Source organism: Lepidochelys olivacea (assembly GCF_965140295.1).
Source record: "Lepidochelys olivacea isolate rLepOli2 genome assembly, chromosome: 5".
In the NCBI taxonomy this organism is placed as follows: Eukaryota; Metazoa; Chordata; order Testudines; family Cheloniidae; genus Lepidochelys; species Lepidochelys olivacea.
Window position 1 is genome coordinate 19,600,323 of NC_140415.1, and position 26,162 is coordinate 19,626,484.

Consider the following 26,162-nt stretch of genomic DNA (forward strand, 5'->3'; position numbering starts at 1 on the left):
TTAGTGCATAGAGGTGTTTTGTGTGTGCTTCGCAAGCCACACGACCTTCACTTTAATTATTATGGCTCCAATACTGGAAATGCTTGCGCATGTGCTTAACTTTCCTATCACAAATAGTCCCAGTGAGACTACTCATGATAGTAAAGTTAAGCACATTTCTGTTTGCAGGATTGAAGTCTAAACCTTTATTAAGTATGGCAGGTTGTAAATATTAACTTAGTCAAGATTGCAAAATAGTTTGTTGCTGGTGTGTCAAGTTAAAGAGATATTTAGATTCAAGTACCCTTACTGTATATTTAGGTTCACGTAAACACACACCAAGTCACTTTAGAAGGCATACTTATCTGTTACATTAGTTTTTGGCATATCTATTAGAGCTGGGTGAATAACTGAATTTTAGGTTCAGTGGCTGAACAAACGAAAAAAAGAAAAAAATTAGTTTTGTTTGATTTTTTTAAAGCTTTTAAAAATAAAACTGAAGTGAAATTTGAAACAAAAAGTCAGTTTCAAATTGAATAGCTAAACATTTCATGTCAAAAATCCCTCAGAATGAACTGTTTTGATTTTTCTTGGAATTTTGTTTCTGACCAAAATAATTTAGCAAATTCAATGCAAATTTGCAAAATGTTTCTGTTGACCCAAATCTGCCTGTTTCAGTGAAAAAACAGTTTCATCTGAAAAATTTCACTCAGTTCTTATGTCTATTGTACGTATTCTGCTATGTATATACTGTACCTCCTAAAAGCTTCCATTTGTATGTCTGAATTTGTGCTGGGTGTATTTTATTTATATAGATACATAAAACTAATTCAGTGTAATATCCTTTTTAGATCAAAAGTAGTTTATTGGGGTTTTTATAAAGGTAACATTTTGACTTCTTGTCATGGTATTCTGTATTTCCTGCACTTCAATCCTGACAAATTTAATATTTGTACTTTGTAATTATGATAAAAATTACTATAGTTAATTCACTTTTATAGTAGCTTATGTTAGTGGTTGTCAAAGTGCAATTCAAATAAATATTAAATCAGAACTCTATAATTCTACCCATTTTACATTGTACCCAAGTACAAGAAAGTTAAGGCTTGATTCTGCCACTCTTATTCAAGCTGAGCAGTTCCTTACTTTGAGTATGGCCCTATCGTACTATTCAGTAAAAGACTGGCAGAATTGGTCTCTAAGTAACTTATCCAGAATCACTCAGCAAATCAGCAGCAATGGAAGTTAGCAATCCTCCTGACTCCCAGTGTAAGTGGGATTAGGAATTTGGGAGTATGGAGCTCCCATACCTTAATTAATTTACTAATTTGTTGCTGCCCTGAGACAATATATGCCAAGTCTGCGCATGGTGTGAATTTTAGTGTACCCCAGCTGCCTAATATGAAAGGAGAAATTAGAAACAAGGACCCCACCAACTGTAGAAATCCAAGGGGACGATTCATGTACTTAAAGCTGCGCATGTGCTTGATGCTTTGTTGGATTGGGACTTTAAGGAAACACTGTAGTGACAGAGTGAAATACATGAACTTCCCATTAGATGTGTCATCCGTCTCTCTTAAGAAAACAAGTAATTGCGGTGGGACAAATTTTGCTCTCAGCTCCACAGCTGTAAATCTGGAGCAATTCCACAGAAATGAAAGGAGGCAATTCATATTTACAATAGCGGAGTGGGGAGCAGAATCTGACCCAGTCTCATATTATTTTTGCCTGGGGACCAGATTCATACTTGTCCAATATAGCACAGAATTGTGGAGGATATCTGATAAGGAAGACCTGCTGGAAACTAACAGAGACTCTGGGCTAAATCTCAAGTTACCCTAGCATACTCCAAGTTTGAAACCAACAAATGAAGGTGTACAGTGGGCAAAGAAACTTCCACCAGCACATTCTGTACAAGTTTCCGGTCCATACCTCCCACTGCTACTTTATTTACTGCAGCTGGCCAAAGTTTTATAGCCTGTTTCATGTATTAAAATTCAAATGTGGAAAACATTACCAGTATCCTCCTCAAATTTTTTTTAAAAAATTTTCCCCCTTCAACTTCCTTTTCAGAGTGGAATGTATCAAATGGTCAAAGGCTAACTTAAGACTGACTCTATTCAAAAACTATTTCCTTTGTTCTTATGTTTTTACTTCAAAATTCATACCAGTTTTCCAAAAAAAATTACCAGGCTTGATTCTTTCATACAAGTTACAGTTTCAGACAGTGACTAATACACTTTGTGCACTAGCAGACTTGTTTTTTTCAGAAAGTTAAATGTGGAGAGCGAGAGACAGAAATTTGCCCTTCTTGTTTTTAGAACTAGCCATGTTGTCAAAGTGCCACATCTTTTGTTTGAGTTGCCCTGTTCAGTATATTTTGTTTATGAGATTACTCATTGTTTTCTAAACTTCAGAAAAGAAGCAAGCAGAAGCTTGTCTTCAATAGCAGAAATGACAAGGTACTATGCAGCAGTTCATAATCAAATCGAATCAAATTTTGAAAGAGTGCCTACTCTTTCCTAAAACAGATACATAAGAGAAGAAATTCAAGGGTCAGATACTTCCTAAAAGCTATATACGAACAGTTTAATTGTTTGCTATTCTTTTTGTTCCAAATCTAAACTTCACCTACATCTGGTATTTAAGAGACGACTATATATTTATGGAACAAACCGTCTCTGAAGTGATGCCCTGGGTGCATGTTGCATCAGTTTAACATATGCAAAGTGAACAAAGCTACAAAAATTAAACCCTTTTCTCTTGATTGAGAGCAGATATGCAGAAACGGTTGTAAGTCACAGATCTGGCTTTTAATAAAGCCAGATTTTTTCATTAAAAGCAGTATTGTTTAAACATTTGGTGGGAAATAGCGTTGTACAAACTAAAAATCTTAGATTATATGTATCCCAAGTGTATTTAACACATTACCTGAGGCCAAGCTAAATTACAACCTAGAATTTCCTTTTGTGAATTCCCAGCAACTGCCACAGAGAGCAAAACAATGTCTGGGTTCATGCTATTTTTACAGGGGAGAGGGAAGAGAGATGGATTTAGCTGGGATGCTGAAAAGTCTTTTTTCTACCTTTTGGAGCCTGCTGGCAGACTATTTTAAGTCAGGTTTCAGAGTAGCAGCCGTGTTAGTCTGTATCCGCAAAAAGAAAAGGAGTACTTGTGGCACCTTAGAGACTAACAAATTTATTTGAGCATAAGCTTTCGTGAGCTACAGCTTGATGAAGTGAGCTGTAGCTCATGAAAGCTCATGCTCATATAAATTTGTTAGTCTCTAAGGTGCCACAAGTACTCCTTTTATTTTAAGTCAGCATTTTTTGAAATCTATAAATAGCACTGGCCCAATTGTAGCTTTTAACAATGCTTCACCCATGACAGCTACTTTTAACTTTAGTTTTAGGATGAGGAAGAGCCAACCATTAGATTGACCACTGCCAGGAGAAACATATTTTAAAATGAACCAACAGAGAAACATTAACAACAAGTAATAGTAAATAGCAGTAAATTACATTCATATCGAGCATTTCATCCCAAGTGGTTTACAAGCTACTTGGAAACAGCAGCACTGATTTGTACTTATTAAATTTTACTCAAAGTACTGTATCGTAGTCCGCTGAATACCCCTCTCGGCATTTGTTTGGTCAAGGACATAAGGAGAAAACCCCTTCTCATACAAAAAAGACATGGGATCTTTAAGGTCCACATTGATGACAGGCTCAGTTTTTAAGGTCTCACACACAGTGAAGTGTATAAGACTAAATAAGTAACTGCATTCCAGGGATCAAAGCAAGAGCTGACTCTCCCAGGATATCCTGGGTGTTTAGAATCTGATAGAAGGGATGACCTAGTGATCTGTTACAGTGGTTGATGGCATCATTTGCTACAAAAATACCAGCAAAGTTTCTACCCTTCACAGTGAGAACTTCTGCGGTGATTGCACAGGAACATTAGAATTGCCTTAGTAGATTAGAGCACAGTGGTCCATCTAGTCCAGTGTTCTGTCTCCGATGATAGTGGTTAATACCAGATGGTTTAGAGGAAGGTGCAAGAGACCTTGGAATGGACAACAATGGAGTTTCTATACAGGAAATTTTCCCCTGACCTGTGTCAGTAGTTGGTTTATGCCCTGTGGCATGAGAGTTCACATTTTTTCTAAATATTGTATTTAATCTTATTTAAAGCAATGCTGGATGTTCTAATTATCCATATAATGTCCATTCCTATTCTGAATGCTACTAAGCTATTGGCCTCCATTACATCTTGCACCAATGAATGTCACAGGTTGTCAATTACCTTACTTTCTGTTTTATTGAATATCCCATTCTTTAATTATAAGAAAGGATGAATTGGACTACTAGATTTACCTTGCTTACTATACATTATTTTATATACCTCTAGCCTTCCCTCTCTTATATATGTCCTTTCTAAACAAAACCACCACTATCTGTTCAATGTCTCATCATATGGAAATATTTCCATGCTTCCAAGCATTTTTGTAGCCTGCCTTTGAATCTCCTCTAATTCTACTATATCCTTTTTGAGATAGGGTAACCAGAAGTGAACACAAAACTCCAAATGAAAGCATACCCATGACTTATATAATGACATTATAACATTTTCAGTATTATTTTATATCACATTCCTTTTGCTGTCTTAACATTTTGTTTGCTTTTTTTTTTACCACTCCTGTACACTGAGCTGGGATTTCCATTGAACTGTCAACAGTGATGGTCAAGCCTTTTTCCTGAGTGGTTACAGTTAACTGAGAAATAGTAATGCATATGAGTATTTCAAATTATTCCTTCTAATATGCAATACCTTACACTTGCCAAACCTGAATTTCATGTGTTATCATGTTGCCCATTAACCCAGTTTGGTCAGTTCCCCTTGAAGTTCCTCACACTCTTCTCTAATCTTGACTAAACTAAATAATTTGAATCATCTGCAAACGACATCTGCCCCTTTTCCAGATCAGTGATACAGAACATTACTCCTAGAATGGAATGTTGGGGTACCATAAGTTTTATCCTTTAATCATGTTGAAAATTGGCCATTTAATCCTACTCCTCATTTGCTGTTTCTGATCCAGTTTCCAATCTATGAGTTCACTGTATGATTACTTAATTTCTTTCACAGCGTCTTGTGAAGAATTTGTTTTGGGTTTTTGCAGCTCCAAATATGCACATCAGCTTCTTCTCCTTTGTCTACTATTTTGTTGACATTTTCAGAGAAATCAAACAGATCAGAGAGGCATGATTTTTCTTTACAGAGGCACAGGAACTACAAGATATTTTCCTTTGTAAGGTGCCAGACGCCCATCATCAAAAAAATATATAGCATAAGAAGATATTGCCCTCAAAAGAGAAAAATCAGAAACTATAACAGGAAAATTAGGACTAATTCTGCAATGATAATGCTAAGTGGTATTTATTCATGCATGTAACTATACTGTAAGATCACTCATGTGAGAAAGTACTACTCAACATGACAAAAACTCATAGAATGAGGCCCTCAGTAAGGTGGACAAGTATGGTATTCTCCAAGTATAGAGAAGGCCTGATACTCTGATGTGGGATATTTAATCCAATGTGAAAGCCACTAGTGATCACATATGATCCCAATTCACAAAAAGCATGTTAGCACATACTTAAGCATGTACTTAATTCCCATTGCTTAAGTGTTATCTTATATATGAATTGTAGCCATCTATGTTGCTGCAGACATATGGGCATATGCTAAATTGGGCACAGGTATGGATTACGACAGTAATGCCAAAGCCTACAGGTCTTAAGCCTGTAAAAACAATAGTTTAACCAAACTAATTAAGACCTAAAGATGGGACATAAGTAACAAACTCATAAACAACCCTATATCACAAAAGGTCACAAAAGATAGAGTGATGTTATAAGTCAGCGTTGTTAAACCGCACACAGGTAACCACAAAATGCCAGTTTATACCAGCTTTAGATATTTTAAATTAGGAACATCAGCAGACAACAAGAACGCCATGACATGTAATTGACATATGCCTTAATAAGCTTGATGTAAAAGGCCTCGTAACCAACTGAAGAAGGGCATGCCAACGATAGTTGGGTGAGGAAATACCGATAAAGAAAAGGGTCTGAAACCCATACTGAATATGCATTAAGCATAGTGAGGATCAGCATAACACATTATAAAAGCTGTATCCTGGCCTACTTGACCTGCGGTGATGCCAGGAAGACATCCACTGGTGACGATGAGGACGATTATGACTGATACTTTGGGTTTCTCCTCAAGGGATAGTGTGAGTAATGCAAATACTAGATGTTCCATTGTGTTCTCTTTCACCAGACTGCAATGTGTGTATTGTTGTTTGGATGGCTAATAAAAGTAATTATTACAAAAAGAGCACTGTGTTGTCCCTTTTGTGCACTATGGGGGCCCCCTTTCTATTGATAACCGCTCTGCTATTGTTGATCTTGGACAGAACTCTCACAATTTAAGTAGGTGCAAACCCTCCTATTGGGATGGGTAATTAGTTAAGTAACCCATAACTATAGATAAGGCTACAGGATGCATTTCGGAGGATGGGTCTTGAGCAGAAGTTTCACGCTAAACATAGTTGTTTTTTTTAAAAAGGAATAGGAAAATAAAAAGGGAAGAGAGAGAATTCAGGATTTGTGCAAAGTCCTAAAAAAAGCAGTGCATTTATACTCACTCAAATTGAAATGGAAAGGCAAAAAGTAGTAAAGGAAAAAACCTTGAAGATTCCTCTCCGATATACTTATTGGCTAATGGATAGGAGAAAGATGGTATACTATTCATACACTTGTCAGCCAACTAAATCTCTCAAACAATCCAGACTATTTTAGAAAGGATCTTTAATGAGGCTGGATGCCAGAGGACAGCAGCTTTTTGTTAATGGCAGCCTCACATCAGTCAGTCTTAAAGAATACAGTTTTTACTGTCATGAGCAAAATGTACACAATAAACACAATATGTGCTGCAAACATATACAGTGTACATTTAAAAATGTCTCATAGTACTATAAAACCTCGCACAAATTAATTTGATATTTTTGTCATAAACCTGAAAATATCTGCAGCATTAGCACAAGTAGAAAGACTGATAATAACATTTAAAAGCCTGCAAACCAGTTCAGAAATTCTAATTACTAGACTGTTTTTAAACCTGCACTGTCATTTAATCTCCATAGCTTACCATTAGTGAATGTCTATTGGCTGAAAGAAGGCCTGTCCCATATCCTGACCCAAGACCTCCCATTGCTCCATTGTGAGAAGGCCCTATTAATCCATGCATGTCGCTATGACTACCAGGCATGGCTGTTGAAGGCCCCACTGCGTGGTTCCGGAGAACATGAATAGCATCGTCCAGTCTTTCCAAACGGTCTTCAATCCGGCTTTGCTGTTTGTTTATGAAAAACAAATCAAGAGAACCATCAGCAAATGTGAAGGGCCATTTAACATTTGAGACAAAACACACACAGATTAGGTATGCCACATACTGTATTGCTAGCTGGCGTATGTGTGTGTGGGGGGGGGGGGGAGGAGGAGAGGATGTGTAACTGAAAACAGTTCCTTTTATTTCTTCCCCTTTTTAACAAAAGTGATTTTTTTCCCCTAGGGAAATAATTAAACTAGCATTCTAGGGAATTAGAAAGAATTTAACACAAGCACAGCTTTCATTTTCATGGGCAAAACAGGTTCAATGATTCCTCATGAACATAATCATTACTGTACATATGTTGCCCTCTGTGATTTTTGAAAAGTTGTAGTGTTACCTTAAGCAAAAAGAATATACATCTAACTTATATCACTCTCTGACAAGGCCTATTCTCCCTATGTAATCAAAGAATTACGAACAAAAAGTTAGAAAGAACCTGTTAAGGCCATATAGTCCCATCTCCACAATTACTGAAATGTTCCCTATAACTGTGAATCCTAAAACTACTTTTAAAGCATTGTTGGTAAGAGCACTAATAAATACACCTCCTTACAAGTTTAGAGCTCTGCAGCCTGTACGAGACATGTAAAAGATCATAAAACAGAGAGGTACTGAACTGTTAGTGGCGGCAGCATTTGTTCTAGCGTAACTCATCCCTCTCTAAAACAAAACCTTATACTCAACCTCCCTCCAGGAGGAGAGGGAGCTGCCCATGCTACCACTAGAATTCTCCCTAAATCTGAACCATAAACAGCAGCAATGTTGACTTTAAAGAAATCTGATTGCTGCTTTACTGGATAACTTCCTTCCAATATCACCTTTCTTTTAGAAAAATAGTGCCATGTTGTTGGCAAGTATAGGAAGAGGAGAAGCAATGGACTCAGAAATAATACATTGTATTTTGCTGTATAGTGTCCTTCATGCAAGAAGTCCATACAATTTTACAGAGATAAGGATTATTATCCTCATTTTACAAATGAGGAAACTGAGGCACACATGGTGAACTATTTGCCCAAGGTCACAGAGCATCAGTGACAGAGTTAGGGATACAACTCAAATCCCCTCTTCACATTACTACTAGGTCACACTGTCTCCTCTGGCACGTCATATCTGATAAGTGGATGCCTCAAATTTCTTGTTCTTCAACAAGATATGGGAGGGGAAGGTGAAAGGGCCAGCCCCAAAAAAGTTAACTTTATTGCTACAAAAATAATTCTTCACTCATTTCAGATCTCTGAAGCATACAGATTCCAGAAACACTGCCACTCTATACTCACAACTACACACCACAGCAAGCTGCGATAAGCCAGAAAGCATCCGGCAATGAATCATGATACACATATTTGTATTGGGCCAGATATTGCAGTCCTTGCTAATTCCTGACTAAGGGAAACTTCCCATTGAAGTCAGATAGACTTTTCCATGATTCAGTATTAGATGATTATTTATTTTGCCTTCAGAAACGCTCTGCTTTTTTATACTGAGACATTTTTGATCTTTAGCATTATTATATAGCACCCAAAAGGTACTAGATGTTTGAAAGAAATATAATGAGACAACTCTTTCCTTACTATCTAGACAGACAACAAACAAAAAAGAATGGGATAAATAATCTAGACTTTTCAAAAACCTTGCCCATTTGTCCCTAATATGTTTCCAGCTGGCCCCCAACTCTTATCTAATCTCTCCATATAAAACATCTTATTTATTTATTTATTTATTTATTTATTATCCTCTCTCTTGTGCTAGCCATAATTACCACCCAATTCTTGCCAATTCATCCATCATATTAAGCCTACAATACTTTGAAACACATCACATAGAATCTGAAAGTATTATTTATCCCTCTACTGCACTTTCCCACCGTAAATAAAAGTAACCTGATTCATAACACTCACACCCTGTCCTACTTCATAGCAACCACTTACTTTTCTCCCTGATATCCCTTCAAGCAATCCCTCCTGGCTGTAACCAAATCCCTCCTTTTGTAATTAACTTTTTTCATTCTGGAATGTTTCAACAATACATTATCAAACACGACATCCTAGTCAATAACAGTTAATATCAAAATATCACAAATCAAAGGATTGGGCCCTCACGTTACTAACTTAGCAACAATCAAATAGTGTAAACATCCAAGGGCACAGTAATCACTAACAAAATGCAAACCTGTATGAGAAGTGTGGATGAAAAATGGAAAGAACAGCATGGAAAATACTGAGGCAGAGGAGGTCTCTAATCAAAACATACCAAAGAGTGTAAGGGACCTTCATAATTGGGAGATGATGATGCTTGCCCTCCATTTCTAGACCAAACAGCTGTGCCTGCTAATAGTAAAATGGGAATTACCATTAGAACTATGCAAACAAAAATGTCTTTCAAACTTTCTGGACGGTTTTGTAGACATGTAAATGCTGTTTTCCAGATAGACTATAGGGCAGACATATGGACAACTTCCAAAATATACATGGATGAAAAAAAAAGGTATTTTTGTAGCGAAGCACGGAGACGCAGGCCACAAAGTTGCCCCAGGCTGATTCCTAACATAGAGGTTTTTATTGATTCGGCAGCTGTACCTAAGAAAGGCTCCAGCAGAAGGAAATGTCTCACTAGTAAAAGGAGAAGTAGCATTTTCAGAAGTGCTAAGAGGGGATTGCTAGACTTCTATGTAAATCCAGCACATACTAGCCCATTATCCTAGCTGTGGTTCAAGACATATTTGATGCCACTGAACAAATCATTCAATCACCAAACTAATGGATTTGGGTTTGTTTTTTTTTAAGAAACAGGATTAAAAAACAATAGCACTGTACGAATATCTAACTCTAAATTCAGTTACAACTTGTCATTCTACAGATGCTCTCATTTAACTGCTAAGATTTGCACTTTCTTAAGGCAGATGATATTATTTTGCACTTACAGAACTTAAAAGGAGCTAACAGCAAAACTCTTGGTTTATATTAGTTTACATCTGTTGAAGCAAATCTGTTTCTGCTGAAGGTTTAAGTGTGAAATATATAAGGTTTCAACTTTTGCAATATCATTTCTTTTAAACAAAGATGTGTCACTATTAAAGGGGCACACTAGACTTGAGGACAGAAATATTGGTTCAAATACTTTCCCCAGAAGGTTGTGTTTATGGCACTATGATCAGATCGTTTGTATTGTTAGTTCTTTTTTGTCTAAAACATATAATCTTTTGAATGCTCTTATGAAACGAGGCTGGGAATTCAAGGTGGAGCTATTAGGGTTTTAATCTTAAAATTGAAGTTAAGTGGCATTTACTGGGTTTAGAAGGGCAGGCCTTCTAAACCTTAGATTGATCTCGTGGCCTTTTCTAGCCTCTCAGTATGCCATATTGACAAAATGGTGTTAAATTTGATTATATCTGGCACATTCGCTACCGAATTCTGGTCTCCATAGATTTTCACTGTCTTTAACTTGTGACTTTGCCACATCATTGAATAGGACAATGAAAGACAATCAGGACTTTCATATTGTTTCTGACTGGCCCACTATATCGTGAAGCATAAACAGTTCAGTTCTCCTTTGAATATATGTCACTTATTTGTGTTGACTTTGACCCTTGGATCTTTCTATTTATCAAGTAAACTTTCTGGAAAGAAATTCAATCTATATTGCTTAACATATGATTGCTTTCCTCAACTTCAACTCAAATCTTTTCTTTATAGTACAAGACGGAAATGATGGTAAAGTCCCCTAAAAGAAATGTATCACATAGGGTGCTGTCTAGGGACAGGGACTGGTTCAGACAAATAAGGACTGTCTGTTGTCCTCCTAAACCCTTCATTGGGTCTTACTCCAGGATGGGGAGGGGGCTGGTCAAGGAGCTAGCCAATCCCCAAAGAAGGCCTGATGTTGGAGAAAGGCAGCAGTCCCCCCTCCCCCTTGGTGCATTTTTGGGAGACATGTTTGATTAATATTACCACAACCACAATACCTCACTTTCAATGGCAGGTGTTCTTGAGGAAGGGCTTCCTACCCCTCTCCAGGGGAACTTTTCTCATCAAGGAAAAGTTTGGGGACCTGCTAACTTTCTTCAGACAAAGCTTGCCTTCAGTTGTTGGCTGGCCAGCCCACTTCTCACTCCCATTAACCCTTTCACTGGAATCTTGTCTCTTCAAAAAGTACTTTGGGGTTTGTGCCTCCAAGATTGTTGAAGCACTGTGAAACCTCAGAGCATATAAGATCTAGCAGTTCTGGAGAAAGGGATAATCTCCTTGAGGGACAGATCATTCTTACTCCAGGATTTAACAATACTGTGCTACACTCAGGAGTATAAACTATAGTGTCTTTTAACATGTCTAAGTGAGATTGACAGGACCCACCCATATGAATTCCTTGGTCTCACAGGACCAAAGGGGGGAGCAGGATGCCTGATCAGCACTGAAACAGATCCAGTGCTGACTCCCCCAAGAAGCTAAGATAGGTAGGTTAGATCAAGAGCCTCTCAGATAGTTATATGGTGAGGGAGTATTTAAGTCTCTTGTGGGAAAGTCTCAAAGGTTCATATAACCTGAATTAGCTTCAGATAGGTGTCTACAATTTCTGATGCTCATTAGAACTTAACTACCTCTGAACCTTTTCAGCTTAGCCCTTCACTAGTGCTAATATACGCCTCCCACACTGAAAATTCAGCTACTAGGGTTATTTAGAAATAAAACTATACCATCAAAATATCTGTATCTTTAGAATAAGGACATCCTCATTATCACCGTGTACTATAAATGAGTTAAGCTTACTATGGTTCTTTGCACACAGCCACATTTTACGGGCCAAGTTCTGGCAGGCACTTTGCTTAGGACCCTGAGGTCTTTGTCTACACAACAAAGAAAAACCTGCAGCTGGCCTGTGCCAGCTAATTTGGGCTTGTGGGGCTGTTTCATATCTGTCTAGACTCGGGCTTGAGCCTGAGCTCTGGGACCCTACCAACACAAAGGGTCCTAGAGCCCGAGCTTCAGCCTGAGCCTGGAAGTCTACACAATAATGAAACAGCACTGCAGCCCATGCCGCATAAGCTTGAGTCAGCTGGCATGGGTCAGCCACTGGTTTTTCTTTGCTGGGCAGACATACCCTGAGAGAAAACTCATGGCAAACAGAATGACTGAGGGAATATGGTTCCCCCAAAAGGTACAAAAAGACTACTGTGTAAAATCTTGGCAACTCCTTTCACGAAGTGGCCTGGCCTGTGAGCTAGGAGGTGTGGTCTAAATCCTTACACATGTCTACCCTCTCTCGGAACATTAGGAACAATCTGCACAAGGGTTTATGGGGGTTGCCTGGGGACAGAATATGGGTGTCTATTAACACTGCTTTTTTTGCAGCAGGTAAAGGCATCTATTTAAAAGTCATTATGACCCTCTCTTCGTGTTGACCAAAATATGTCTTTTATAAAGTATTTCCATTCATCTCAGTGAGTACAATAGTTGGCCTATATGGGCGTTGTATTTATAAGAAAATAGCCTGATGCTATTGTCTGGATGTAAATCACACATCCAGTTACAGCAGGAGTTTATTTAAATACCTCCTACCAAAAATATGTTGAAATGTTCAGTAAAATAGAATTGTAATAACAATACCTGAGAGAGAAGGGGGAGAACCAACAGGAGTTGAAGGATTTGATGAAAAGCTGTTGTTGGTGTGATCTGGAGAATAGATCTTTAAAAGATGATAAAGAATTAATCTAAAGCCATCACAAACTGATGCAGAAAGAAATATGGAATTCTTATGCATTCAGTCCATTTAAATGAAAGCAGGACAGGTTATAAAGCCTATTACTTTCATCTTAACTTTTTTTTAAATAAAGACAAAACTGTATTAGATGTAGGAAGCCAAACACTAGAATTCTATTAACTGAGACATCTTGATGGAAACAGACAGTTGCCAATTAAGAGATGGTTCTGATTGCTACAGGCTCTTTAAGGTACATGATGGTGGGAGTGTACGTTTTTATTTCACAGATTGCTTTAAGAATGAGTATTGTACAAAGCCTTACATTTCTGAAAATTATACTATGTAAAATTAAATCCTTTAGCAGCCCAAATAGATCAAAGGGAACAACGAACAGCATAGCTGCACAGCGGGTAATTTATAACAGCAAACACCACAGACCACTTGTCAATAACTATGATAAGACAAGACCAGGTGTACGACTTGAATGGGTGGGGTGTGCCATTTAACTGCTGCTTAGAGTCGGTGATATGCAGTACACTGAATCTGCACAATGGGGATTGCCCCTGTTAATCATGTATGCCATATACCAGGAATCATTTAAAAGTGGATTCTGTACTGTATCTGTCATTCCGGGCAACCTATTGTCTTATTTTTTCGTCTTTTTAATGAAACATCTGCAGAATATGCAAAAAAATTAACTCTCATGAGAACTCAGTGGAACCCACTCTGCCCAGAAAATAATTTACATTGGTCCTTATTAGAAAGTCAACACATGCAACAGTAACTGCACAGTGATAATGGAGGTGCAGCACTATTTCCCTTTACTTAGAACACGAAATGTGCCATATACCTCAGGGACCACTGTGAGGCAGCTGCTGGTTAATGCTGACTTTTTAATGGCGACCACTGTAATGGAATAGATGGAAACTAGGGTGGAAAATATAAAATCTGAAAGCAAAAGAAAATCTAGATGAATTCTGTTTACAGATCATTTGATAACACAGAACTAAATCTACCACTGATTTTTAGACAACCTCCCTCCCATTGTTTTTGATAAGTGAAGTGTGTGAAAGATTGAAGGACATGGCTCCTAGTCATTAAGTGCCCAAGAATGGTATAAGATTTCCAGTCATTAATTTCTTTTCTGTTATAAAATTAACTCTAAAACTTTTTTTAAACATAATTTCACATTGATCATTAAATATTTCAACTGATAGTAACTCAAAGCTGATGACCTCTGAGATCAAATCTCTCCTGTTTGCTGTTCATCTTCTTAAAATCCAGGCATCCATTGTTGATTAAAGTTCACACTTCAAAAATGGTAAACGTGTAAACCAAAGTAAATATTTCCTTACAGAGGCAAGTGCTTTCCCCAGTGCATCACCAGTCTGTGAGCTGCCTGCTGCCCCACTTCCTCTGTTTGCTGAAAAACAAAAGATTGAGTGTAAAAACAGGCTGTGAGACATCTGAGTTTTCTATTCCTGGTCCACTTAGTCATAATTTAATTGCATTATAATGCTAATTACATCACATTAATCTTTAATTGCCATCAATTTGTTTGCTAAGGTAGATATCAAACATATTCATATTACGATTTTGGTGACAAAATATAAACTTGACATCTTTGGGGGTTTTAAAATATACTGCATATTTGATACTACTTGACCATACGGCTTTATGTTTTCTCAATGAATGGCAGTCAATGGTAAAGAATAGTCAAATATATGAAGTTCATAACCAGATAAGCCAATGTAATATGCAGCCTTGTGCTCAAATATGGCTGCTTTTCTTTACCCTCTAATAAAGAATCATATTTTCTACCAATGAAAGCTTACCATATTTACATTCTAAATCATTCCAAATAAATACATTATGGCACTTCACAGCACCTTTCTTCTTCAAGAATCCCAAAGCACTTCTTAAAAAAGTATAAATGCTGTATATACACATTACATGCAAAACAATTGCATTAAAAACATTATGGTTGCAAAATCAAGCACTCAGAAGCTAGGAAATTCCTGAATTAAGGTTGCCTGTGCAACTGTAATTTGGCCCCTTAATGCATATGAATTATGATAACAGTCTTTAATTACATGATCACGTACTATTTTTCCCACAGTATTTCTGCCTCATTCAGTGCACAGGCTGGACATTACTCACTTAACGAGCAGCTATTGATTTTGTTTTCTCTTCATTCAATGTGTGGCCCTTTGCCTTGTTTACTGCAGGCTATTAGATCTTGCTCTGAAGAAAGAATTATTAATTTCCTCGTGGGATTTTCTACGGCATTCATCACTGCAATATCAGAATGCTTCACACATACTAATAAATTTATTTTTACAATGCTCCTGTGAGATGAGGGAGTATTATCCCCATTTTACAGAAGAGGAACTGAGGAATAGAGAGATAAAAGTCAAAAGTACCTGCGTTTTCAGTGTACTTAGCATTATATGGCACATATGTTCAAAACAAAACTCTGAAAGTCAGTGTACTTTAACAACAGCTGTGAGTGCTCAGCACTTCTAAAAATCAGACCCAGAAAATAAGGAACACACAATTAATGACCACTGTGGAAAATCTGATTTAAGTGAGTGGACTAGCATCACATAGGAACTATGTGGCATGGGCAAGAATAGAATCCAATTCTTCAGAGCAGCATTCAACTGCCTTAACTGTGACACCAGACATTTTCTTCACTCCCTCATTCGCTACATATCTTCCAACTTCTGCAACAAATTAAGCAGCGTTTCTGCAAACAGCCTCATTCACTGCCTCATAACGCTGCTCCACCCACATAGCATGCCCAGCCCCGGCTGTTCTGTGCAGGGAAGGGGGAGGGGGAACTCCGTCTCTGTCCTCCCCTCAGTGATTTACCTCTCTTGCCAGCTGCCCAAAGGATGCATCTGAGCTGCTGAGGGAGTACTGGTGCAGCTTCTCTTTGCTTCCCCACAGAAGCCATTTTTTGCATGGAAGCAAAAGGAATCTGCGGGGGTTGGGGGTATTTTTCTGCTGCGCTGCAGTGCTGCAGAATTTCCCCAGGAGTAATGGTTACCTCAGTTCTATGGTCATTGGCTCTGCCATCATGCCTGCACCCTAGCCTCTCTAGCATTAACTTCAGCACAAACTTCCCATTGGAATTCTATCAGGTTAGAAGGTGATCATGCTACAAAGGATCCCTCCAGTGCCATCCTTTTCAATCTCACAGATCTCCAGTGGTGTGTCATACCACTAGAGGGACTTTCATAGGCTACATGATGTAGAGACACTGCTTTCCTCATGCATCCTCTGCTCAGTTTCATGTCCATTGGTTCCCCTCATCCCACATAATGGAAGGGAACTTACAGACTTGTACTAGAAAATGTATGGGATATGCATTTAGTCATTATGCCAGATAGATAAAATAGGTAGCACAAGTTTTAAAACTCTAAGTATTTGCAATAGTTGAAATGTGTTTGCATCTACACTGCTCTACTATGAAAGGTGGGCAACTATCAGTAAAGCAGCAAAGTAAGAAATCCTCTAAAAAACACAATAGAGCAATTTTAAACTCACGCACCATACATAAATCTGATGGTTAAAGATAAACTTTCATATTAGAGGAAACGTGAGAAAAAGGGGATATTTAAACAAAACAGAGATAGCATTGCAAATTTTTGGAACTTTGCCTCACACTCACTCCCGTTGCTTGCTTATTCAGTGAAGTCATCAACATGTATTTATGACGTCAAATCTCACACCTAGGGAAACAACTGTGGCATGACAAAAACTGATCATGATGATTGCATCATGAGTAAATATGCCATAATCATGACTTCCCTGAAGGAGTAAATAAGAGGTACAGAAGGGCATTAGGGGAGTAAACCTTCATTTTAAACTAGATATGCATTGGATATTGTGTACCATCAGCAATCTGCTGTAGCCTAGGTTTTGTGGGGCAAGAGAGGATGGATCTTTTCACCCTCCCACGAGCAGCAAGATCACAAAAGTGAAGACTTCCTGCATCAAACACGAGCATCAGCCCCAATTTGTGATGCTTAATCTCCCTTATGAAGTGCGGCTTCTCCACCAGAAAAAGATCTCCTCTACCCAACTGGAGGCACAAGCGCTCCCAATGAAAAATGTTGATACTTACTTCCTTGTCATGTAACCTGACTCCACTACAAAACTTGAAAGCACTCTACATGGCTCCCTCTATCATCAGAGGAGTTGTTTCTGCCACCAAGAGGTTGAACCTCTTTCTGTACTGAAATCGCTTCCAGGAAAAAAAAGAGTACTTGGTGTGAACAAGAACAGTATTTTGAGTCTATTTTTCTTTTACAACATGGAAGGTATAATTAAAGTGGGAATATCATAGCTTGTATATTTTAACTTGACTAGGTAAGCGAATATCAAGTGAGAAGGAACTGCTCTGTATCTCAGTGTATAAGAGCATAGTGACAGCTCTGCCTCTATCACTGCAGTACCAAAAAATACAGCTCTGGTAATTAGCAAGTGTTCAAAAAAAGGTAAGAAATACACATGAAATGTTAACTCAGATATATCTGAATGTTTTCCCCAATGTTAAAGCCCTTTTCAAGGGCTAATGTCTTTAGCTGAAGGAGATTTAGATTAAATTAATTTAGAAATGTTTCTATAGTGTTGCTTGCTTTATTTTTTGGTAATATTTTTACTCATTATTGTACATGGGAAAAGTAAGCTTATAGGCCAACAGTAGTTTATTTGTGATCTCAGCTTAGTTTGAAATTAGGTCTGCAAAAAAATACAAAGTTTTATGATTTATTCCTCTGAATCACAGTGGAAAGTAGGAAGTTTTTACACTCACCGATAATAACAAAAAATGTAAAGTCAAAGAAATAGAAGACCTGGTGTTAATTAGAGATAAATGTTTAAGTAATGTAATGTAAATGCTGTAAATTCTAACCTAAAAGTTTGTAACTTGAATAATTTCAGACTGACATCTAGACACTGAGTCACATATTTCAGAAAGTGAACTATAAAACAAATCAAACCCTAAATACTCTGTTCTTTCTTTCTGGATTTTTTTGTTTTAAAGGAAGTGATTCTCTATTTCAAAAAAAGGCAATGAGAAACTCTTGTTTCATATCTTCACAGAGAATATGAACTCCAATAGTTTGCTGTCTCCCCATGTGTAGAAATCCCATTTGTTAACCGCAAAGAACCGTTTGCATATAAGGAGAGCCACAATATACTCAGAGCCACAATATACTATTCAGATTCTTTAGGAGAATTTAACCCAGTGATTCAGATTAAGGTTGCATATACAGATACAAAACTCTGACAAAGTTCTCAATATTACACTACTTATTGCTAAGAACAAAGGAATTCCCGCTATATACTACATGCAAGAACTTTGAAGACTAGCAGCTGTGAGAGATAGTAGAGGAAGTGAACAAGCTAAGGGAACTGACAGATAACTCTGCCCTAGAGATCAAACTGGACACATCCAGACTTTGAACTCGGATGTGTTCCTGAAAGAGAAGATTTCATAGTCTGAGAGTAAATATGATGTGTGTACACTACAACTGCTACAGTGGAACAACTGTAGCCTGGTAGCTACATTGCTGTAGTATAGACACTTGCTACAGTGATGGAAGGATTTCTTCCCCCACTGTAGTAAATCTTTGACAGGTGGTACCTAGGTCAACAGAAGAACTCCCCTGTCACTCTAGTGGTGTCTAATATAGGGTTTATGTTGGTTTAACTACATTGCTCAGCGGTGTGCAAAATTCACACCCTTGAGCAACGTAACTAAGTTGACCTAAGTGTTAGGTGTAGACCAGGCCTGAGATTACTCTAAATAAATGGGCCTATTGTGTATTTCTTTCTATTTCTCAAATAAATTAGTATTTTATTTAAATGTAAACTAATCTTTCGTTTAGCTGTTATGATGATGTAAGTGCTGACTGAAAATTGTGGGTGACAAGAAGATCTCTAGCCTTAAGGGAGTAAGTGAAAACAGATATGGCTAATTTCTTTAGGAGTACATAAGGTCCTAATAAGAGGTTCAGTATGGTCTATGGTCTGACAGCAGCTGGGGGTCTGCTTAGCACACTGAGCCCCATGGACTTCAGGGGTAAAAGGACCAAGCCCACAGAGATTGTTTTGACAATCTCTAGATGTAGGACAGACACCAAATTGTACAAGAGGAAAGGAGCAGTTAACTCATGGCATCCCAGATAAGCAGGTGACCTGCATTATTGTTCTTTCTCTTTACTCCTTTTTCATTCATTAAAATATAAAGTAATTATTAACAATTTAATATATTACATATAATTAATTACACATTGAAGATATACATGAGGTAGGCTTATTTGTTTTGTTATGCAATGAAATTGGGATGCTTAAACAACTGGAATGTAACTCCAACTTTTGTAAAGAACCACCACTGGTATCTTAAGTGGTGCCTTACACAGAAGAACGCTATATGAAAAATAAGGAGGTGTACTAGGGCTATGCTTTGGGTGGAAAAGAAAAATTCCCTTAAGAATGTGTTTTCCCAGACATTTTGGGAAACAAACACTGGGGCTGATTCATTTATATGTGGATCCAAAACTAAAAGTACTGCCCTAATCTAGCAGAATAAAGCCACACTTGGTCAAGAATGCTTTCTGTTAGAAAACAAAACAAAACAAAGCACCTCATACAAATAAGACAAGCTCCTGCTCTAAATGGGAAAGCAGGGGGAAGAAGACAGGGAATGCTTATCCTTATGCCCCTGTTTTCATCCTTACACCTCCAACTCCATCTTAATGAGTGTACAAGCTTTAGAGTGCATACATTTTTCTAATATTCATTGGAACGTAAATTAATGCTCGTATTTATTGGTAGTACCAGTGTATACCTGAGAGTGCCCAAAACACACACTCTCTCGTATATTTAGGCTACATCCACACTGTGAACTAGGGATGTGATCGCCCTGCACATTTAAGCGGGGCATGGGTGTTTGGCAGGGGCGGGGGGCAGAGAGATGAAAACTGCTGCAAAAAGGGGACAGCGTGGTTGCTGACTCATCCCCTGGGAATGCAGGGTTTAAAAGGGCAGCTCGGCATCTAAAACCTTCCTTTTTACATGGACCAAGACTAAAGCAGAAGGACTTAAGAAAGAGGTGTTCATTAAAGGAACGAACCGGGGCCAGTTGGGAATTCCTATGATTGGTATGGCAAGGAGCCAACCCCCCATTCTAATAGCCCACCTTAACCCTCCTACGAGGGGGCTGGTGATGGATGGTAAGGTCCCAGCAATGGATTTGTTGGAGGGATCTGGAGGGAAAAAGAGGGGAAGCTGGTGGGAGCCCCTGAGGTATGGTATAGTCCCAGCAATGGATTTGATTGAGGGACCTGGATGGAAAAAGAGGGGGAGCTGGTAAAAGCCCTTTTGGTAATTACAGAATAAACACGGGGTTACCTGCACTGCACACTTTTATCTGCCGGGTAGTCCCAGACATCTAATAACAACATTGCAGCCTGATTAAACCACCACGTCAAATGTCTCCTGTCCTTCTTTTGGCATAGCCAGACAAGGATTCCCCTGCTCACATATCTATACACTACCTCTAATCAAGCTTGCATGAGTATAAACAGCAGCGTAGTTATGAGCTACACAAGTAGGGGTACACCAGCAGGGGAATCCCACCCCTAGTTTGTAGTGCACGTGTAGCCTTAGTCAAATCAGACTGGGATGGTCAGTACAGGGGTAGAAACGTGGATGTAAAGGTAGCAGAATGACAAGGAGGAGGAATGACGTGTGATGGAAGGCACGAGTACCTTCACAAAGCTTTCAATTTTAGTGTTTAGTGTTACTGTTGTTGCTAGGTGTCTATAATCATTAATAGGCCCAGAGGATGAAGGCATTCTGGACACCTGAGACCCGAGGATGGTAGGAGGCTCTCCCTGAACTTTAGAGGAGGATGGTTTGTTTGAAATATTTGTTGTCTGGGCTTCACTGGCGGAAATAGTTAAATGACTCTGAACCTGAATAAAGGGTTAGATTCAGTTAGCATGATGGACAAAAAATTGAGCCAGTTCTTATTTTCCCCAAATTAGACTGATTTGAATACAAATATCAATCTCAGCATGCAGCCCTAACATGCATGTAAGTTGCTAATAGATTGCTAAGTGACAGCACAACTTCACTGGTGTTTCCTTGCCCTGCCAGCAATAAAGGCCATTGCCTAGATTGGTAGGAAGCTGGTGCTATTGCAGTCTGAGAGGCTGAAGAGATTGATGGAAATGCTATAGGCCATGGCTTTTGACTCTCTGTTTGAGGGAGGCAGAGCTCCTTTGATACTGTGACCAAGTTTAGGTGGGATGAAGGAGAAAATGCCTGCTTGGAAGCTTAGGACTCCTCTACTTTACAACTCGATTTGAAAATGAATAGCAAATATTATTGCTCTAATTTTGAGCTATACTTCTACTTAACATACCTCTGCTAATATAATAAAGAGAATATGAAAGGCTTTTTCTAACCCAGTGACGGATGGATTCATGGTGTGGGTTCCCAACTATTCTGAAGAATACACCGGACCCTCGCTAGAGGGCGCATCTATATAGCGAGAATTCGCATAGAACGCGGTCGCGGCCATGGATCCCAAATTTAATTACTTTAATTGCAATTCATTTTAACATGGTCCCCGCTATAACGCAGTACCACACATGGATCCCAAATCTCAGGTTCTAGCGAGGGTCCGGAGTATATATATATATATATATCCAATGTTACATTTAACTCCTTAGAAACCTCTCAGCAAGCTCCTGTAGGAACAATCCTGTATGGGCAGTGGGATGTACAAGATGATGAAGTAGTTCTTTTCCATTTCTAACTCCTGTGATTCAGATTGAAAATCTTGAATTCTTTGAATAAATTCCCAGGCACCTGTATCTCAATAGCTATAATTAAATCTAGAACACCTAGTCAATATAACTGACAGGACACTGGATGCACATCTATAATAAAGCATTCCATTAAAATATCCAGACTTCTTACACTAGAAACCAAACTTATAAAACCATGCTCTTTTTGATTGGACAGCACTTAATATGAAGGTAGAATGGAAGTTATGATTTTGTGTAGAAGGAAATCTTAGCTCAACTCGATATTTATAGTTGATGGACTTCCCAAACTATGAAATATTGACATTATTGGAAAAAATTCATATTCCTCTTGAGCTATGTGACTGTACATCATTTCACTATATCTGGAAGCTTTACAATCTTGTAAAAAAATAAAACGCAGTATTATGTGACTGCTCTAATAGCAAAATTACTGTGAAACCAAGGTCTTAAGGGGAAACACACACAAAATTTCTGTTACAAAACTGTATATTGCAATGCATCATGTAATAAAAACATGTCATTAGAAGTCAAAGTAGCAAGGAGGATTAATACATGAATCAGACAGATATTCTGAAGTAATCTTTTGCATATACTATATTAAATCTATCTTAATAACTGGTTGCTTAAAAATTGCATAGCTCAGGACCTTTGAAAAACACATTGGCAATACTATGCATAGGGTTAAACATCACTTCTAGTCAATGTTGTCATGTATTCTATTCAGAAAATTTCTTTTACCCAATGCTGTTCAAAAAGATCACAGGTCTTCTTCTGAATATAGCTGATCTTAGGTGCACAAATAATATTAATTACAAAAGTGTCTCTTCCAGATATATGGAATTTACTAGCAATAAATAGTTCTGTTTGCCTTCAAGAATATGTTTTAGGGATACTCAAGCACTTGCTGGACATTAAACACAACAAAAATCCCTTGAGGATCCGATTTTGCTAGGTAGCCCAATGGGACTAGCCACATAGTAAGTACAGATGGTTAAAAAGTCTGAAAATATTTTATAGCAAATTTTTAGGGCTTTAGTCAAAAATTCAATTTTCATCAAATATGTTAGTTGAAATTTTTAAATTTAGAAAATTTTGACCTGCTCCAGTAGTAAATTACTAGTCAATGTGAGTATGGGTGCCCATTTCAGAAACCGTCTGCTTAGGGCCTGAAGACTGGACTCAAAATGAAATATATTCATATTCCATTCCCCAAATGTTCTGAGCCCCTATATTGTTATCTTTAAGGCTATCACAAAACCAGGCACAGACGTTCCATGCATTAAAACTGCTGCTATCAGACTTTTTGTGAGATAATGATTTTTGCATGTCACACTCACAAAAAAGCAAGGAACACATTGTAAAATAAGACTTCTCAATGGAATGGGAAGATTGAGCACAGAAATCCTATACTGTAAAGGGATACAATTATCTCAGACAGTGACAAATGAAGAAGAGACTATTAAATTTTTCCTTTGTTTAGAGACCTTGAAAAATATGATGCCCATGTGTTAATACTTGAACTCACCCTCCATTCTTACTGCATTAGTCCTGCTTAAAGTCATTTTATACAGAATCATGTGTGTAATCTGAAACATGTGTCAAACTATGTGTTCCCTAGTTACCAAGTATTTAATTAGCTTTATTTGTTCTTTGTGATACAGGCAAGCCAATATTTCTTTATTTCCTGTATTTAAGTCTGAACCAGAATATGCCAAATATTTAAGAAAGTATACAGATGTATGCTATTAATTTACAGAGGTTGTTACAAAAATATCAGTAACTTCAGAAAAGAAGGCTCTCTTCTTATTACACAAACATGCTGCCATCACTGATTTCTACCACACTGTGTGGAAATCAAATAAAAAATTGAAGGGGATGAACATTAAAATATATTGAGTGAAGTATCAGTTCACAAGGAACTGTATGCAATTAAAGGGGGAGCTTAATTCAATAAAATTTGACTTTCCATCGACTTCAAAGCCAACAGCATCAGGCGCCTAGTTTATGTAGTGTCTTCAGTACAAACTTTAAACCAAAGCGCTTTACAGGATTAAAAGCTATATTTAGACACTTAAATAACCAAGAGATAAAATATTAAAAAAATTATGAGTAAGGAAGGCAATAGGTCAGGTACAATATATTTATTTAAATCATACTTCTATTATATTTATAATCTTTCTGGACACATATTGGAAGAAAGTTTTCTTCTAAAGTATCGAATATATTAGGAAATAAATTTTAACAACTCTTAAAACAGAAAGGTTCAGTAGCGATATACTGCACCAAAGCAGATGAGATGCCAGGAGAGAGAAATGAAAGAAAGCAATGCTGTATTCATATTCATATGGAGATCTCTTTGCAACTCACCCATTATACTGTCTGTTCCATTAGCAGGTGGCGTGCAGGAAGAAGCATTGTAATGATTTGTACCACTACGGTGGAAAGTGGACATCGGAGGAAGACTGGAATTGATGTCTGCTGAGGAGTGTGATGGGTAGCTCTGTAGCAGAAAGTATAAAAAGTGGAACATTTTAAATAATAAAGCATGAAAGACGGGCTGTCTGGATCACTTCATTCAGGATTGTTACAGTATTTCACCTAAAGGAGCAGGTCTTCTTGTCATGTGTAAAGGAAGGAGGATTTTTTCTGCTCAGGTACCTATGCAGGAAAGTTAATAAACTTTGATACTATAGGATGAAATTAAGGAAGAAAATGTATGCTGCTTACCAGGAAAAACTTGGTGACAATGATATCTATTAGTTGGAGAAACAGTCTCCTGAAGGAAGTTATGGAATCCGCATTACCTTGTGATATTTAAAACTAGACCTGACAAAGCATGAGAATATATTCTGTATGGAAACAAGCCATCACCGGGATAGACTAGTTGATCTAATGAGCCAAATTCTCCACTCCTGCTGCTTGGAGCTGCACTATAAAGCTGGTGAATCAAAGTATCCAAGACTCCATGGGTGGTAGATTGATGGCAGGTCTATTTGTGGTCTGTGTGTGCAGACAAGCCCTAGAACATTGTTATCTTTTAGCTCTACGAAAAAGAGGGTGTCACTATGCCTTGGTAATCCCTGGCTGCTGCAGTGGCTCCTTGGGTAGCTGGGAATAAATTAAAACAACCCCTGGATCAGGGGAATATAAAAGTATCATAAAGCCATCTTTGTGCTCTACCCCTACATGAGGTCCTACACCAAGCACAGGATGGCCAAAAATAGAATCTGGGCCACAAAATTGTCTCTCTCTTATTTTTTATTGTATTACTTTTACGGTACTTTTGATATTTAAGTACCAAATACTTGGATTCTGTCTACCTCAAAGTTATAAGGACATAAGCACATCATACAGTTATACAGCCAAAACTTACATTCCTTACGCAGTCAGAACTTCAATGGAATCTAACAGGGGTTTTGTCTGAGTAAAGTCTGAATAAAGATTTCAGGCTTTGACTCACACATAAACCAGCCTAGGATGGCAACTCATAGTCCAACTGGCTGAAGTTAACCTGGGTTAAGAGAGGTTTCAGAGTGAGCTGTAGCTCACAAAAGCTTATGCTCAAATAAATTTGTTAGTCTCTAAGGTGCCACAAGTCCCCCTGTTCTTTTTGGGTTAAGAGAGTTTGTCACTTTGCTCACAAATCACTAAACAGTCATTGTTTCAGGTAACAGTCTAAATCGGAGTAATGCCATGTCCTCTGCTGAGTTCTGTTCCATGGCACCCACACAAAAATGGATCAGCAAGTAAGATTTTATCGTTTCTCAGGGGGAAAACATCGAAGGGATACTACCAAATATTTCAGCACAAACATGGGATCTGCCTTAAAATGTATAATTGTATTCTGCATTCTAAGCAACTATTAAAAAAAAGTATAATCCATGAGAAAGCAGAAATAATAAACAGCAACTATTCTTTTTGTGCTGTCTGTATTGGCACTGGAGTACCACCAGGTAATGAACAATTCAAGAGATTTTACATATACGTACAGCTTGAACTGAAGCCATTCTGGCTTCCCTCAACAGTCTCTGCATATACTAAAGGTGCTGACGTCCCACTTTTGTCCCCGTAGAAATCATATAGGACAGCAATTAAAATACCAATGCCTCCCCCCTGTGTTACCTTAGGCACAGAAGACCTTACTAAAATAGAGAAGTGGGACAATAAATAATATGGACC

General features: G+C 37.9%; 1 protein-coding gene across 13 annotated transcripts in view; it reads right to left on the reverse strand.

The window, feature by feature from the left end:
- The window catches only part of TCF4 (transcription factor 4), a 314,975-nt gene that overhangs the window by 21,084 nt on the left and 267,729 nt on the right, over positions 1 to 26,162 (reverse strand). For 12 of the 13 annotated variants that reach the window (XM_084629483.1, XM_084629487.1, XM_084629488.1 and 9 more), the window contains 5 exons: positions 24,351 to 24,483; positions 14,487 to 14,554; positions 13,038 to 13,116; positions 9,688 to 9,764; positions 7,195 to 7,398 (listed from right to left, as the gene is read on the reverse strand). In XM_084629483.1, coding sequence (XP_084485609.1) covers positions 7,195 to 7,398; positions 9,688 to 9,764; positions 13,038 to 13,116; positions 14,487 to 14,554; positions 24,351 to 24,483 — 561 coding nt within the window. The remainder of the gene's footprint in view (positions 1 to 7,194; positions 7,399 to 9,687; positions 9,765 to 13,037; positions 13,117 to 14,486; positions 14,555 to 24,350; positions 24,484 to 26,162) is intronic. The other variant, XM_084629477.1, reaches the window with a different exon arrangement.